Below are 17,059 nucleotides of genomic sequence, written 5' to 3'. Positions count from 1 at the left end.
TATCTAGTATATTGTTTGTTTTCTGAACAGAATATTGAGAAATTGTTTAGGTCAGTTTCAGCTAAGGGAGAATGGTTAGTGTTCTGTCTCCTGTACCAAGGAAGTGAACTTGTGAGTCCTTCGAAGGTGAACGTTAAACTGACCAAACTGTTGACTCTCCACTATGACCGAGAGAATTTCTCTATTGATAACATGATTTCATTAAATGGATAAAGCAACTGTCCAGTATATAAAGCTGAGAATGAGGCAGAAGCTTAATAGGATAAGACTGGAGGTGTGAAGGGGTTGAAACCAGAGATATTGCACAAAATTTGCCCGCATTGATTAAGCTCTGGTCTAACTCAATGAAAACTTGTCAACCTCATGAATCTAAATTGATATGAAATACTGATCTGGATAAATTATCCATGTGCCCTGATTAATTGTCCAATTTTTTTAAATGAGAAATTTCATAATGAGCTTTACTTTTTTTGTGTGGGGAAATTATTATTGAGACATTTGAGAAGACTTTATTGCATTCTCTTTTTTGGATTGTTTAACTGGGTTTGGTTTATGAAAACACCAGTTTAAGAAAAGGTTATTTCTTCAGCAGGTGAAGCAAAGTAAGCACTTCAGTTCCTCTTCATATCTCATAGTGGCCTCAGGAAGTTCCCCAAGCCAGGCCTGTTAAGATGCACACAGCAGGGTATCTGTAGTTTCTCTTCTAGCCCTAGCTCCTCAGGTATATATCCAATTGCAACAGAACTGTAGAACATTCTCCCATCAAAAGAGCTATAGTCCATCCTATGAAGGCTTGACCAATATCATCCTAATGGCTAAAAAGCCCATAGGATGCTTTTGATATTTCAGTCCTCTGGATGTCTAAGTGTGACAGGTTTTACTCTCTTCTGAGTGACTTTAGTCTCGCGCTCTACTCTTATAGCAGCTGAGAGTTGTTTACCTGGAGGGAACACTAAGGAACTGCTAGAAAGTAGTATGTCATTTTAAATTGTTTAATCTCAGTGTATTGATATTATATGGTCACATAAAAGGGAAAAATCAAGAAGAAGAAAAAAAACCCCACTGAAATCTAAACATTAAAATAATTGTAAATGTGAAGGTTCCCCCAGCAGGGGACAGACACTTTCAAACCTCATTCTTAGTCCCAGGGCTTCCTATCATTCTCCTCAGGGCCAGCTTCACCTCTTGGTTCCGCAGAGTGTAGATGAGGGGGTTGAGGAAAGGAGTGATGGCTGTAGGGAATAGGGTAGCTGCCCCATCCAGGGGGCTGTTGGTTTCAGGCCTCAGGTAGATAAAGGCACAGGGCACATAGTGCACGGTTACCACAGTTACATGGGCTCCACAGGTTGAAAAGGCCCGGCGCCTCCCATCAGCCGTACGGATCCTCAGGATGGCCTGAATGATTTGTATGTAGGAGAGGAGGATCAGGGAGAAGCAGCTGGCAATTACCACCCCAATATCTACAAAAGTCACCAGCTCATTGACTGTTGTATCAGCACAGGCCAGCCTCAAAACTGCAGGAATGTCACAGAAGAAGTAATCTACCTGGTTGGGCCCACAGTAGGGCAGACGGAAGGTTAAGATAGCCTGGAGAGCCCCATGAATGGATCCTGCCACCCAAGCTCCAGCCACAAGCAAGGTGCTCAGCTTAGCATTCATGAGCACAGGGTAGTGCAGGGGTCGGCATATTGCCAGGTACCTGTCATAGGCCATCAGCGTGTAGAGGAAGCACTGGGTGCTGCCCAGGAAGTGATAGAAATAGAGTTGAGCGACACAGCCACCAAATGAAATGGGTTTGATGCCTAAAGTGAAGTTCATCATGAGGCGAGGGACAATGATGGTAGAGATGCCCATGTCAATGATGGAGAGGACACCAAGAAAGATGTACATAGGGCGGGCATGGAGCTGCACGTCTACCCAGACAGTGATTAGAATAAGCAGGTTCCCCAGCTGAGTCAGGATGTAGATCAGCAAAAAGAACACGAAAAGAAACGTCCTTAGCTTGAGTGGGTAGGGAATTCCTGTCAGGATGAACTCAGTCAACAATGTGCTGTTGACGTTTTCCATCCTCTGGAGAGACCTTACCTAGAGAATGGACAAAACAGGAGTTAATGTGGAGATGAGAGGAAAGTGAGGAGGAACGAGAGAAAGATTGTAAAAACTAGGAATAACGGCAGAAGAGTTTTTCTCATGTAGAGAGATAACAAGAGGGAGAAAGTATGTTCTACGGCAGGGGTTGGCCTGTTTTGTAAATAAAATTTTATTGGAACACAGCCATGCTCACTTACTTATATATTGTCTGCAGATGCTTTGGTGCTATGAAGGCAGAGTGGAATTATTGCGCTTGGCCTGCAAAACCTAAAATATTTATTCTCTGGAACTTTACAGAAAAAGTTTGCTCCTAGGAGTTTGCATCTAGAGCACTTTTGCCAAAGATTAAGGGTTTACTAGAAATGACATATGTGAGAAAGAGTATTTGTTTTGTTAAATGTTCTTCTGGTTCAGAAACTGACAAAGAGGCCACTGGCTCATTCTATTCTCTGCCAGGGCATAAATTTATATAGAGTAGAGAGTATGCAGAAAAGAAATGGGAAAATTCCTTTCTCCCTTTTGTGGTAGAGAGAATGGACTAGAATTTTGATTAAATGGCTAGTTGTGTGCTTGATGCTGTATAAGTCTACTCTCCAAGTTCTTTATAGTTAAAAGGAAAAAAAAAATGCCCATGAGGCTGTAAGCATGTAAGTAAAGTTGCTGTTGGTACTTGATGCTATGTATTTTGGTTTCTTTGTATATCATAATTTTGCCTTGGGGCATGGTCACGAAAGAGAGGAGAGGAGGAAACAAAGAAGGATGGCGATAGTGATAAGTCCGGTGGCTGCTCTGGTCTGGCAGTCATGGGATACTACAGTTTTCTGGAGTCACAACAGTCTGAGGTTAAACTCTGCAGATTTAGAAGCCTGACTTGGTTAGGTCTCCCTAGGGGAATCAGGGTTGGGAAATCAATTCACACTATTCAAATACCTGAGAGAATGACTTGTAAACCAAACAACCAATTTAATCTACAGTGGGAGATCTCACTCCCATGACTGAAATGGTATGTCTACTACTCAGGGCAACCACTTACTAATATCAAGGTCCCTGGAAATCAAATTAGGAATCGGGTGCATATCTCTGAGTTTTGAATCAGAGCAAAGGGAATTTGATGGAGCACACAATTTAGGCTTCAATAGGTCTCAGTGACTTACACCTAGTAAATTACACGATACCTTTATCTTTATTCTTTAATCTTTCAGATACAATTTCTTTTTCTTCTGGGCAGTACTGAGGATACATTGACAAAGTTTTACTCTAATTATATTCTTCCCGAGTCTATATTTCTTTTAGATTGTCTTTATTGTTTCTAAAGGCTTTCTTCTTTTCAGCACATTTCCTAACTTTTTAGAGTTCCTTAATTATTTTTGCCTCATTTATTTTCCATTCTGTCTTCTTATTTGCATTAGGGAACATTCTCTGTTCTCTGAATTACTCTCTAGGAACTACTATTTCTTTTGAAAAATTTCCTGTAGATAGGGAATTCCAGTCTACACATAGTGTGCTGATTCCTGTGTGTTTTTAAAATATATGTCATTTATTTACTCATGGTTGAGCAAACTAGTTAAAGTGTAGAGTTTCCAAAGCATTTGAAGGACATGGTATTTATAGACATTAAAAAACAAAAAAGACTGTTGGCATAAAGTTGCTAGGTTACTATAAAACTGGTTACAGTGCAATGAAACCATATCCTTTGGAGATATCTTTTCTACCAAAAAGAAATCTACCGAATTACTTTACAGAACCCGAACTTAAAATTTTTAAAATTTATTTTTTAATATTGAGGTATAATTGGCATATAACATTATATTAGTTTCAGGTGCATATCATAATGAGTTGGTATTTGTACATGCTGATTTTTATTTTATTCAACCCGAGAGAATGTATTTTCTAATCTTGCCCTTAGATTTTAGAGCCATCTTAAAGGGAATGGTGAGAGAAGGCATGTAGCCCTATTTGTAATTCTGTTTTTATTAGGTGTGATTTCATTCTAGTTGCAATGAAGTTTTCCTCTACTTTTTTTAAAAAACAATTTTTCTTCCTCATTTAGTTAGAAAGATTAATAGGACGATTTTCTCTGATCTGTCATGATCTTTGCACCACTGCCATTATCATAGATCTCAAAGAATGGAGTTTGGTATTTACTGGGTGAACACCCTCTACTTACACTGATTCATTGATATCCCAGATGTGGCTCTTAGATGCCCTAATTCATTTCGATAACAAGACTGGAGCCAGAGAGATAGAGATAGAGAGAGAGAGAGGATAACGTGGTACAAAGAGAAAGAAACATGGCACTTATGGAAACCTCAATGGACTAAGGTGATAAGAACTCACAAAATAATGATGGTATTTTACACCTGTGTAGTGTTCTTATGATACTTAGAGGAGCTAAATGTCAGAGGTGTCCCATAGTTATATAGTGCTAGAGTAAGGACTCCAAGTAGGTTTTATATTTTTCAGTTTAGAACTCTTTTTACATTTTACTTAACATTCCTTCCTATAAATAAGCTAAAATAATTTAGTTAATCATGTCATTTCAGGTTGCTAAATCATTAGGAGTATTAAAAATCTATTGGCAATATTAATCGTCAGTGTCCTGAGGCCATAGCTTTGTTTATAATCTGAATAACGATTTTAAGAGTTCAATGGTTCATTCTGTTAGAGATCCTAAACTGGTGTTCATGCTTCTTATTTTTAAACCTAGATATAGTAAAATTAAGTATATGTTCTAAAGTCAAAGAAGAGTCAAATTTTGTTACCATGAATGCGTAAATTGGCTCATCTCCTTTAATTGTCTGGCATTTTATCACACCAAGGACTTTAACAAATAGACTATTGCCTGGGGGCTTAGCAGTATTTTCAATCTAGAGAGACTTAGACTGTGAAGGTATTGATGGAATGTATTTTTTAATTGTGATCGTTATTAAAAAATATAAAAAGTCATCTAGTACAATCATGTTTGCAAACAATATGGGAATCATTAGTGGATCACAAAATGACTATAAATCTAAATGTGGATCATTAAAAAATTGTGACTGATTTGCATGGGGGATTAGGCACCTTTTCTGATGAGACAAAGGACACAGTCTTGACCTCACTTCAGCAGATGAGTTTTATATACCGAACTCTAGTCATTCATCTCTTAAATGGCCATGCATCTCTTAAGAAGAAAACTTAAAACACTTTTATGATTTTTTGAATATCAACTCAAAGCACTTTCTTTTAATTTATAAAAAGTATCTCAAATATTTCGAAGCTTATATCTTCTATTGATATTTTCTGAATTTTACACTAAGACATGTACAACTGAAAATAAACTAAAGAAGAGACATTGGAATAAATACATATAAAATGAGATGAGAAAAATCTGAGTTATTAAGTCTGCGAAATGAGACTATAAGTTTTTATTAAACTATAAAACCCTGTCTGTTTAAAACAGTCACTAACACAGAAATCAGGCTACAGTTTTGTTCACATTTATCCTTTAAGCTGTGGGCAGAGAATCTGTCTTACAGGTGGGAGAAAGGACCTGACAAAGACCAAACATCAAGGAGTAAAGTTGGAACTACTACAGAGCTCCAAGATGCTCTTATCTTTTTTGGTTGATATTGAATTTAGGCAGTGAATGAATTTCTGAAGAAGAGTAGTTTTGGAGAAAGATACAGCCAATGAAAGGCTTGGTGAGACAGCGTTATCCCAATATAAAATGCTAAATGGTAGCTGCATAGTTAGACTTAGCAGAGCAATAAAGAAAATTTCTGTGAGAGCAGAAAAATATACTGAATAATTAAACAAAAAAAGACATTGAGAGATAAAATGACTGAGAGAGGAGAAGTTTTTTGCACAGCATTTGAACCTGTCATTTATCTGTATCTGAAACTTACTCTGTCGTCATCTATATCTTGGAATATCTTCTTTTTTTCAGCACCTCTTCACATCAGTGATCAGGTCCTGTAGGTGATGTTTAACTCTGGAAAATGGGATAGGATAGTGGAGAGTGCTACTTGGGGAAGAGAGAATCACCTTCGCCTGGAGGTGTCAGTATCCACAGAAAATCCTTTTGCAATCTGAGAGAAGAGATATCAACCTTTTATTAGAAAGATTTGAATGGTTTCAGATCTCATGGGGTCAGTAGTAGTTATCGTGAAGGGCTCATGGCAGAAGACCCAATAGTCAGTTCTGGCCGGATCAAAATGAAGGACCAAACTATCGAAACGATTTATTAATTGCCTGCTTATTTGTAGACGTCCTCTTCTGGTTTCCTTTCAAACTGGGGGAGGAGTTTTGGCTCCCATTGAAGGTACCTGTTAAAGTTGGTCTCTCTTGTGTTCTGTTGCTTCTTTTATTTTTCCCAGAGTCAATTACAGTGAGACCTTTAGCTTGGGGAATATTATAATAGCACCCTTGTGATAAGACAAGACCGATATCCATGGTTTGTTTCCTGGGAAACTCCCTTATTTCTAACTTTTTTCGGATTTTGTAACATCAGGTGGGACAAAGTCTGTGGGGCTTAATAGGGTTTATTGATGATTGTATATCTGTGATTTCTTTTATCTTTCAAAAACACATTTGAGGAATTAGGAAGGAAAAGTTAATGTACTGTTACTGGTTAAAGGATATTTTCTTATTGGCACATTTACATTTTATGAAACTCATACTTTGAATTACTAAGGTGCTAACAGATCTGCATAGACTAGGAGAAACAATCTTGAGATTAGAGGGACATAAAAAAATCATCCACTCCAACTATCATCTATAGTATTTTAATTTATATTCTCTGAGCAGTGATTTTTATTTTTATTTTTCACTCCTTTTTTTTTTGAATACTTTGAGACTGGTCTGATATCTTTTCTGCTAGTCCAATCTTCGGAACTCTCTGAACCCTTTCCCCAAACTTTCTTCAAAAGTCTAGTGATGGTCTATGTCTTAAGAGAATACTTTGAATGTGATCTGTTCCCCCTGCTACCAGATTTGTGGTAATCTCTAAAGCTCCCAAGTCACATTGGTGTTGAAGTGTCTAGAGAATAAATTGGCAAACTTTTTGTAAAGTCCAGATAATAAATACTTTTGGCCTTGTGGACCACACAGTCTCCGTTGCATCTGTTAAAGTCTGCCGTTGTACATGAAAGCAGCCATAAACAATATACTTACACATGTCATGACTGTATTACAATAAAACTTTATTTGTAGACACTGAAACTTAAATTCACATATCATAAAAAATTATTCTAGTTCTGATTTTATTTCAACTATTTAAAAAATGTAAAAACCATTCCTAGCTTACAGGTAATACAAAAAACAGTTGGCAAGACAAATCTTGATGATAGGTGAATAGAGGTAATCAGGGGAAGAACAAAACTTGTTTGTGACTAATTAATGAGAACGACTGGCCACAATGAATATGTGTGGGTGGATGGAGTCAGGCAAAGATGTTTGTCTACTTTTCACAGCCTGGTCTTTTCTTGTAATTTGCAGCTTTCACTATTTCAGGAAGCATGATTTCAGTTGAAATAAGTTTCAGAAAGGAAACTGTTGAGTTTTGGGGTCCAGGTTTGTATATTGCAACCAGAATGCACGGAGGTACTTTGTGAAGTGGGGTTTCACAGGTACAGATTCATGATTTCTTAAATTGTTCATGATTTAATCTGGTTTCCTGGTTTCAACTGACACCCTTCTAACTCTGTTCTACAAAAATCACTCTATTCCATAAGAGTAGTTATGTTTATTGGTTAAATTAGTGATGATACTAACTTAAAAGAGAGTAATTAGGTTTTATGGATTAAATATGCATATGACACCAAGATCTGACAGGCTTCGCAGTATCTTATGTCCTCTGGAAACAATAATTAGGTCCCCAAGCCTAGGTGTTATACAAAAGTCATATCCATTAACTCTGGTTTCTATCCAACATTACTTTATTCATGGAACAATTGGCAATTTCACTGCTTCTGAATAGAGAGATGCAGATAAAGAGATGGGTGGCGGTTGCTGTTGCACCTCCCTCCATTGTTGCAAGCCCTTTCCCCTCCAAATGAAGAGAGTTATGGGAGATTTAAAGGGCCTGTGTCTTTTTCTCTTCCTTCAGTTTTTGATTTTTACTCTTTTAGGAACCAGACATTAACGATAAGAATATTAAAAAGCAACTGCACACACTGGGAACATTAGAAAGTGACCATGTATGCCCAGGAAAAAGATCAGAAAAAATCTGAGAATATCTTAAGTTTAAACCTCAGGCTGACCCTTGGGATAGACAGCTTACAACAATAAAAAACAATGATGATGACAACGACAACAAGCAAACGAAAACCAAAATTAATAACAAAGCCTGACAAACCCTGGGGAAGGGGGAGAATTTGATTTCCAGAATTATTCTATTATTAAATTCAAATGTCCAGTGTTCAACAACAACAACAAAATCACAAAACATACAAAGAAACAGGAAGGTATAACTTATTCAAAGGGAAAAACAAGTAAACAGAAACTATTCTTGAAAACGTTCTAATGGCAGATATACAAGACAAAGACTTTAAAATAATTGTATTAAAATTCCCAAAGAACTAAAGAAAGATGTAAAGAAAGTCAAATAAATTATGTGTGAACAAAATGGAAATGTCAATAAAGAGATAGAAATCCTAAAAAGAAACAAAAAAGAAATTCTGAAGCTTTAAAATACAATAGTTGAAATAAAAAATTCTCTAGAGGGATTCAAAGGCAGATTTGAGCACTCAGAAGAAAGAATCAGTGAACTTAATATAGGACAATGGAAATTATCATTTATTAAATTATGTCTGAGAAACAGAATGAAAAAAGATTGAAGGAAAATAAATAGAGCCTAAAGGACCTGTCGGACACTATCAAGTGAACCAACAAGTGTATCTTGGAAATCCCAGAAAGAAAAGAGAGAGAAAGTAGCAGAGAGACTATTTGAAGAAACAATGGCTGAAAACCTCCCAAATTTGATGAAACACTTGAATATAAACATCCAAGAAGCTCCAAGGACTCCAAGTAATAGAAGGCAAAGAGACTAACACAAGAAAAACAATGGCGTGGATGATAGAGGCTCTGATCATCCCTCTGGCGACCAAATCAAAGTAGCGATGGAAACAAGGAGCAGCAGCAAGGAAAAATCGCCTGGGATGAACAAGCCATACAGCTAGGGAGAATTCCAAGAAATCACCCTGCAACGGCAGAAGGTAGGATGGGCCAGGATGTGGGGCGGCCCAGTCTCGAGCAGCTGAGTAAGACGAAGGCTGCGGCAGTGGCAGTGGTAGAAGCCTCTTAGAGGGGCCACGTCCACGAGCGGATTTTCATGGTGACAAACCTGCTTGCTCTGAGCACCAGTGCTGATTAGGCTGCGCATGGGACTTACAGGGAGACATTGTCGGAGTGAGGGTCAAGGCAAGATTCGCTCTGTACAGAAGTGCTGGCAGTATCCATTGTTCCTTGTTAAACCCTCCTCACTCCCAGTGCTCAGACACGGCGCCACCATAGCTGAGATGTCATCAAAGTAGATAACAGAGGTCACTCTGCCCAGAAGATTTCGTGAAACCCTGCCTCCTCCAACTCACAGCCCCACCCAAACCACATTTGGTGTATCCTCAGTGAGTCAGGTGCTCCTTGCTGAGACTCACATTGGAGGCAGCCTCCGTTTCTGGCGTGGCCTTTTGAGGCAACTATAAGCACAGCATCTGTGGATTGCTTGCTGAATCTTAACAGGTGGCCCCAGAGAGGCAAAGGCTTGGGCTAAGTTTGGCTTGCAGCTGAACTCCTCTCAGGACTGTGCCACTGGTCACCTACTTCACAAATCCACACTAATAAGACCGGGAGACTTAGGAGCTTTGCTTGTTACATAGAAAAAGACACAGAAGGGCAGCCAAATGGGAAGACAAAGAAGCAGAAGCCATATGACAGAACAGAACAGGGATCTAGATATAATGGAGTCAAGTAATCTAAGAGATGTAGAGTTCAAAACACTGGTTATAAAAATGATCAATGAACTTTTGGGAAGTGTAGAGAACTTCAACAAAGAGATAAAAACATAAAAATGGAAATGGCAATTATAAAAGGGAACCAGTCTGAAATGAAGAACACATTATCTGAGATGAGAAGTATATTAAATGGAATAAACAAGAGAATAAACAAGTGACTAAAGAAAAGGATCAAATGCTCTATCTAGAGGACAGGAAAGCCAAGGACACTCAATCAGAATGGCAAGAGATAAGATGACAAGACTATAAAAACTATTTAAGGAGCATATGGGACACTAATAGGGGTCCAAATATCCATCTGATTGATATAACTGAAGAAAAGTCAAAATGTTGAACAGCTGTTTGCAGAAATAATGATGGAAAACTCTTCTAACCTGGGGAAGGAAATGGACATAAAACCCCAGGAAGCTCAGAGAATTCCAAAAATCAGGGATCCAAAGAGGCCCACACCAAGACACATCATAATTAAAATGCCAAAGGTTAAATACAAAGAAAGAATATTAAAAGCAGCAGAGACAAACAGATAGTTACTTATAAGGAAAAACCTATAACATAAGACTGGCAGCTAATTTCTCAAAAGAAACTATGCAGGACAGAAGCGCTTGGCAAAAATTATTCGACAGGATGAAGACCCAGGATCTACAACCAAGAATACTTTATCCAGCAAAGCTATCATTTAGAGTTAAAGGACAGATGAAGAGCTCCCAGACAACAATAAACTAAAGGAATTTATCACCACCAAGCCAGTATTACAGGAAATATTGGAGGGACTTCTTTAAGAAGAAAAAACATGTATCAAAAACAGGAATAAAGAATGGTAACAACTAAATTCCTATGAATAAGTACCTCAAATGGAAAAGAATTAAGTGCTTCAACTAAAAGATAGAGTGGCTGAAAGGATAAGAAAATAAGACTCCTACATATGAAAAGGAAGGGGATGGAAAAAGATATTGCTTTGATGGACCTAGAAGGTATTTAAGTCAGACAGAAAATAAACACTATATGATTTCACTAATATGTGGAATCTAAGGAATAAAAAGAACAAACTAATCAAAAACAAACAGACTCATAAATGTAGTGGACAATTTGGTGACAGACAGAGGGGAGGGGAGTTTGGGGGGCTGGGAGAATGGGGTGAAGGGTTAAAGAAGTACAAATTAGTAGCTGATGGATGGTCTCGGGGATGGGAAGTACGGCATAGGGAATACAATTAGCATTAATATGTCGACTAGATGGAGGGTCAGGGGAGGGAGGAAGCAATTGGCAGGATTGTTTTAAGAGCTATATAGATGTGTAGCCAATGTTTTGTATACTTGAAACTAATTTTTTTTAAAAAAGAGAGAGACCAACACTGAGACACATTACAATCAAACTTTTAAAAGGCAAAGACAAAGAGAGAATCTTGAAAGCAGCAAGAGAGAAGTGAATTGTTACATTCGAGGAATCCTCAACAAAATCCCCAATAAGATCAGCAAATTTCTCAGCAGAAACTTTGGAGGCCAGAAGACAGTGGGCCAATATATTCAAAGTGCTAAAAAAAAAAAACCCCTGTAAACCAAGAATCCTAGATTCAGTAAAACTGTCAAAAAAGTGAGGGAGAAATTATAACATTCCCAGATGAAAAAAAGCTGAGAATTTGTGACTAGCCTTGCCCTTCAAGAAATTCTCAAGGGAGTCCTGCATGGTGAAATAAAAGGACACGAGACAGTAACTAGAAGCCATTTAGAGAAATAAAGATCTAAATAAAGGTAAATACATGGGCAACTATAAGCTAGTATTATTGTAAAAATGGTTTGTAACTACACTTCTTGTTTTCTACATGATTGAAGAGAATAATACATTTAAAGAAAAGAAGGATTATTAGTTTAAAAGCTAGTATTGCTGTAAGTTTGGTTTGCAACTCTAAATCTTGTTTACTACATAATGTAGGAGACTAATGCATTTAAATGAATTATTAGCGTATGTTTTGGGGCACACAATGTATAAAGATATAATTTTAGAGAAATAAAAAAATATCTTGGGACAAATGAAAATGGAAACACAACATATCAAAACTTATGGGATGTAGCCAAACAGTTCTAAGAGGGAAATTTATAGCGATAAGTAGATACATCAATAAAAAAGAAATCTCTCAAATAAACAACATAACCTTGCCCCTCAAGGAACTAAAAAAAGAACAAGCGAATCCCAAAGTTAGCAGAAGAGAGCCCAAAAACAAACCCTTGAAGCTATGGTCACATGATTTTTTTTTTTTTTAAATATGGAACGCTTAATGAATTTGCGCGTCATCCTCGTGCAGGGGCCATGCTAATCTTCTCTGGATTGTTCCAATTTTAGTATATCTGCTGCAGAAGTGAGCACTGGTCACATGATTTTTGACAAGGATGCCGAGACCATTCACTGGGATAGTCTATTTGACAAACGGTCCTGGGATAACTGGGTATTCACATGTAAAAGAATGAGTTGGACCCTTACTTAACACCATATACGGTAGTGCCCCCTTATCCACGGTTTTGCTTTTTGTGATTTCAGTTACCTGTGGTTAACCATGGTCCCAAAATATTAAATGAGAAAATTTCAGAAATGAACAATTCATAACTGTTAAATTACTGTTCTGATGAAATCTCACGCTGTCCTGATTCATCCTGGCCAGGAAGTAAATCATCACTTTGTTCAGTATATCCATGCTGTATGTGTACCCTCCCTGTTAGTCACTTGGTAGTGGTTTCAGACTGTTTTTCAGAGACAGAGAAAGAGAGACCAGAGTCACGTAACTTTTATTACCATATATTGTTGTAAATGTTCTATTTTATTATTCACTATTGTTGCTAATCTCTTACCGTACTTAATTCATAAGTTAAACTTTATCATAGGTATTTATATATTAAAAAACAGAATATCTAGGATTTGGTATTATTCACGGTTTCAGGCATCTACTGGCAGTCTTGGAACATACCTCCCACAAATAAAGGGGGACTATTGCACAAAAATTAATGTGAAATGGATCAAGGGCCTAAATATAAGACCAAAAACAATAAAACTCTTAGAAGAAAACATAGGACAAAAGCTTCACAACATTGGATTTGGCAATGATTTCTTGGCTCTGACAAAAAAAGGCACAGGTAACAAAAGAAAAAAATTGACAAATTGGACTTCGTAAAAATTAAAAATGTTTGCACATCAAAAGACACTCATAACAGAGTAAAAAGGTAATCCATAGAATGGGAGAAAATATTTACAAATTATATCTCTAATAAGAGATCAATATCCAGAACTCTATCTCTAAATTATATCTCTAATAAGAGATCAATATCCAGAACTCTTAAAACAACAACAAAATCAAACAACTGTTTTCAAAATGGGCAAAGGACTTGAATGGACATTTCCCTAAAGAAGATATACAAATGCCCAACAAGCACATGAAAAGATTCTCAACATCACCAGTCTTTAGGGAAATGCAGACCGAAACAACAATGAGATACTACTTCACATTTATTAGGGTGGCTACTATCCAAAAAATCAGAAAACAAGTGTTAGTCAGAATGTGGATGAATTAGAACTCTTTTGCATGTTTGGTGGGAATGTAAAAGGTACAACCTTTGTGAAAAACAGCATGATGATTCCTGGAAAAATTAAAAATAAAATTACCACATGATCCAGCAGTATGCTAAACATGGATGAACCTTGAGGACATTATGCTACATGAAATAAGACAGTCACAAAAAGACAAATACTATATGATTCCACTCATATGAAGTCAAGGTTATTTACCTAACCCTGGCCTGGTTAGAACGACGTTACGTGATGAACCGATTGGTCCAGTGAATGACTGACTAGGTGGCTTCCAGATCTTTGACTTTTAGGCATTATAATTGACCAAAAGGTTTTCTGGATGCTTTGGACATTTCAAATGCAGTTCAAAAGACTTGCCTGGTGCTATTTTAAGTTTTAAAAATTGTCAACTGAGTGAAGTATCAATTAGGATGAGACGAAGCCGCTGTAACAAAGTAACCCAATAACAAATCAGTGGATTAAAGAAGTTAGAGGCTTATTTTCTTTTCACTTAAAATTCTAAGGTGCATGTTCCAGGTTGGCAGGTGACTTATCTCTACTTGGGCACAAAGTGGAGCTGGGTCCCTGTCATATGCCAGTTCCACCTCAGAGTAGGAAATGAAGAGGAAAAAGTTCCTATGCCAGTTTTGACTCTCCATATTCAATTTGAGAGAACTGAGACATATAACTGCACCTGCCTGTATGATAGACTGGGAAATGTCCATAGTGGGGCAGCCACGTTCTAACTATATACGGATTTTGGTGGGCAGTTAGCTATCTCTGCCACAACGCCTACTAGTAGGTATTACGAAAAAGGGGGCTACAACACAGACACCGATAAAACGTTCTTTCTGTTCTCCAGGGACTCTGATCTAAACTATAATACAAGCCAGCCTACAATAAGTGCTATTATAAAATTCAAAGGACTATAGGAATAAAAAGAAGGAGGAGATAGGTTCTGATTGAGAGAATCAGAAAACTTCTAGTAGGAATAAGAATTTTTTCTGGGCCATGAAGGAAGCATAAAACATCAATTTACCAATATGAGGAAGGAAGAAAAATATTTATCATACAGGTATATCTTAAGTAAAGGCTCAGAGGCCCAGAAGTAAAGAGCATATTTAAATAATGGCAGGTAACTTAATAGGGCCAGGAGGGATGAGGGAGGTAGAAATGTCTTGGGATGTGAGATATGAGATCCAATTATGGGGGACTTTGAATTTCAAGCTTTTTGGCTTTTTGGCTTTTTCTATATGCAGTGGAGAGCCAGTGAAGAGCTCTGTTTCAGAAAGGAAACTGGTAGCGGTATGAATGCGAATGAAGATGAAGAAGGGATCATTTACGAAGCCAGAGAGACATTCTTGAGACAGAGTGAACAGAATTTGGTGAATTACTGCATGGGAGAGAGAGAAGGGCTGGAAGGAAACATGGACGATGTGCACAGAAATTCACACTAAGCACTTGGAAGGATGGATTAGCCTAGATGTGAGCAAAACAATCTTGAATGCCTAGAGGCTTGGGAAATTAGGAATGAAGCAAATGGATAAAGGGTGATGATGTAGCATTATGCTGGCTTTTCCAAAATTTGCCTGTAATAATCCTTCCTCTTTCTAGATAGAGCATTTATTCTGCATATTCCACATTTGTGTGGAATGTGCTTTCTCCTGAGAGATGGATCAGAAAAGTGTAAAGTAACCCTGTCCAATTTATTGAGATTAAATTTAGTACCAAAATCTTCTTACCAGTAGAGTTACATTCGATTAAGCTGAAACTAACGTCTATTTGTTGAACCTGTTACTGCCATGTGTGGCAGTAGCTGAAAAGACTGGTAACAGAGGTGATGTAGCTAGTCTCCGAGCCTAGAGTTACTTATTTTCACTTGCAGCCCCCAGACCTGCTGTTATTCTCTTCAGAGCAGACTTCACTTCTTGGTTCCTCAGTGTATAGATGAGGGGGTTCAGTAACGGAGTGACAACAGTGTAAAACACAGCCACTGCCCCATCCAAGGGACTCTTGGAGCCTGGCCTGAGGTAAATGAAAATACAGGGGACATAGTAGACTGTGACCACAGTTAAATGGGAGCCACATGTAGAGAAGGCCCGGCGCCGCCCATCAGCGGTGCGTATCTTCAGGATGGCATGGACTATGTTGGCATAGGAGAGCAAGATTAACATGAAGCAACTGGCAGCCACTACCCCGATGTCCACAAAGGTCACAAACTCATTGACAGTTGTGTCAGCACAGGCCAATCTCAATACTGCAGGGATGTCACAGAAAAAATAATCCACCTGGTTGGGCCCACAGTAGGGCAGGCGGAAGGTTAGAGTGGCCTGGATAGACCCATGAACGGAGCCAGCCACCCAAGCTCCAGCTACAAGGATAGTGCATAATTTCCCATTCATGAGCACAGGGTAGCGTAGAGGCTGACATATTGCCAAGTACCTGTCATAAGCCATCAAGGTATAGAGGAAGCACTGCGTGCTGCCCAGGAAGTGAAAGAAATACAGCTGAGCCACACAGCCACCAAACGGGATTGCCTTGCTGGCAGAAGTGAAGTTTAGAATGATGCGAGGAACAATGACTGAGGAGAGCCACATGTCCAGGAATGAGAGCACGCCCAGAAGAATGTACATGGGGCGTGTATGGAGCTTTGGGTCTGCCCACACGGTGAGCAGAATGAGCAGGTTGCCCAGCTGAGTCAGGATGTAGATAGTGAAGAAGACCAGGAAGAGGAGGGTCCTCAGATTTGGGGGGTGAGATAAGCCCAGGAGAATGAAATCGGTCACCACGGAGTCCAGGGATGTGTTTTTGGTCTTTCCCATGCCTCTCTGTAGTCTGCTAAGATGAATGGTGAAGTCAGACAAGGGAAATACAACACATGGAGGTGGTGAGAGAATGCCTGTGTTTGGGGACCAGAGTCTAGGAGGTTAACAGACGATTTCCAAGTGTTAAGTAGAGAAAATTTGCCGTCAATCATTTGAGTTTGCTTGGCAAGACAAGTCCTCAGAGGCTGCTTACTTTCCAGGTGCCCTAAATGCTTCTTCAATGGAAGACACTACATACAGCCAAGGCACAGGGTATATCTGAATAATAGTCTTAGTGCAAACGATAGGTCTATGCCTCAAAGGGGGACTAAAGAGAAGTGGATTCTGGTGCTATGGAGCAGTGCAGAACATCACTCCACAATAACTATCCCTATTGTTAGTCTCTGATTTAATAGCCTCAAAATGTCTCCTCCCATGATCTACAAGAACTTTTGTGATCTGACCCTGTTTATTTCTATAGTCTTTTTCCTTTGGTTCCCTGAGAACACCGCATGCTCTTTCTTTCTGGACTTACTTCTTCTGAAGTATACTTCAGAGTCATCTTAACATAGCCTCATTCCTCAAGATTCACTTTGGCTGTCACCTCCTTTGGGAAGAGGT

At 38.5% G+C, this 17,059-nt stretch overlaps 2 protein-coding genes and 1 non-coding gene across 3 annotated transcripts; all 3 read right to left on the bottom strand.

Moving 5' to 3' along the window:
• Nucleotides 1-1,125: 1,125 nt before the first annotated feature.
• Nucleotides 1,126-2,278, bottom strand: LOC120613926 (olfactory receptor 10G3). Its single transcript, XM_039876534.1, has one exon. It carries the CDS (start codon nt 2,065-2,067, stop codon nt 1,126-1,128), a length of 942 nt encoding a protein of 313 aa, XP_039732468.1. The 5' UTR covers nt 2,068-2,278.
• A 10,058-nt stretch (nt 2,279-12,336) lies between these two features.
• Nucleotides 12,337-12,443, bottom strand: LOC120613939 (U6 spliceosomal RNA). Its single transcript, XR_005655802.1, has one exon. It is a non-coding gene; the product is annotated as a U6 spliceosomal RNA (small nuclear RNA).
• Nucleotides 12,444-15,494: 3,051 nt separating this feature from the next.
• On the bottom strand, nt 15,495-16,670 carry LOC120613913 (olfactory receptor 10G2-like). The gene has a single exon (XM_039876532.1). It carries the CDS (start codon nt 16,454-16,456, stop codon nt 15,500-15,502), a length of 957 nt encoding a protein of 318 aa, XP_039732466.1. The 5' UTR covers nt 16,457-16,670; the 3' UTR covers nt 15,495-15,499.
• Between the last annotated feature and the right edge of the window lie 389 nt (nt 16,671-17,059).

Source organism: Pteropus medius, unplaced genomic scaffold, assembly GCF_902729225.1.
Source record: "Pteropus medius unplaced genomic scaffold, Ma_sr-lr_union100, whole genome shotgun sequence".
Lineage (NCBI taxonomy): Eukaryota > Metazoa > Chordata > Mammalia > Chiroptera > Pteropodidae > Pteropus > Pteropus medius.
Note: the sequence above shows the minus strand (reverse complement) of the source record. Positions and strands in the feature narration are given on the sequence as shown.

Excerpts from the sequence above, each read along its gene's own strand:
- LOC120613926 (XM_039876534.1), bottom strand. The coding sequence starts at position 2,067 with ATGGAAAACGTCAACAGCACATTGTTGACTGAGTTCATCCTGACAGGA.
- LOC120613913 (XM_039876532.1), bottom strand. The coding sequence starts at position 16,456 with ATGGGAAAGACCAAAAACACATCCCTGGACTCCGTGGTGACCGATTTC.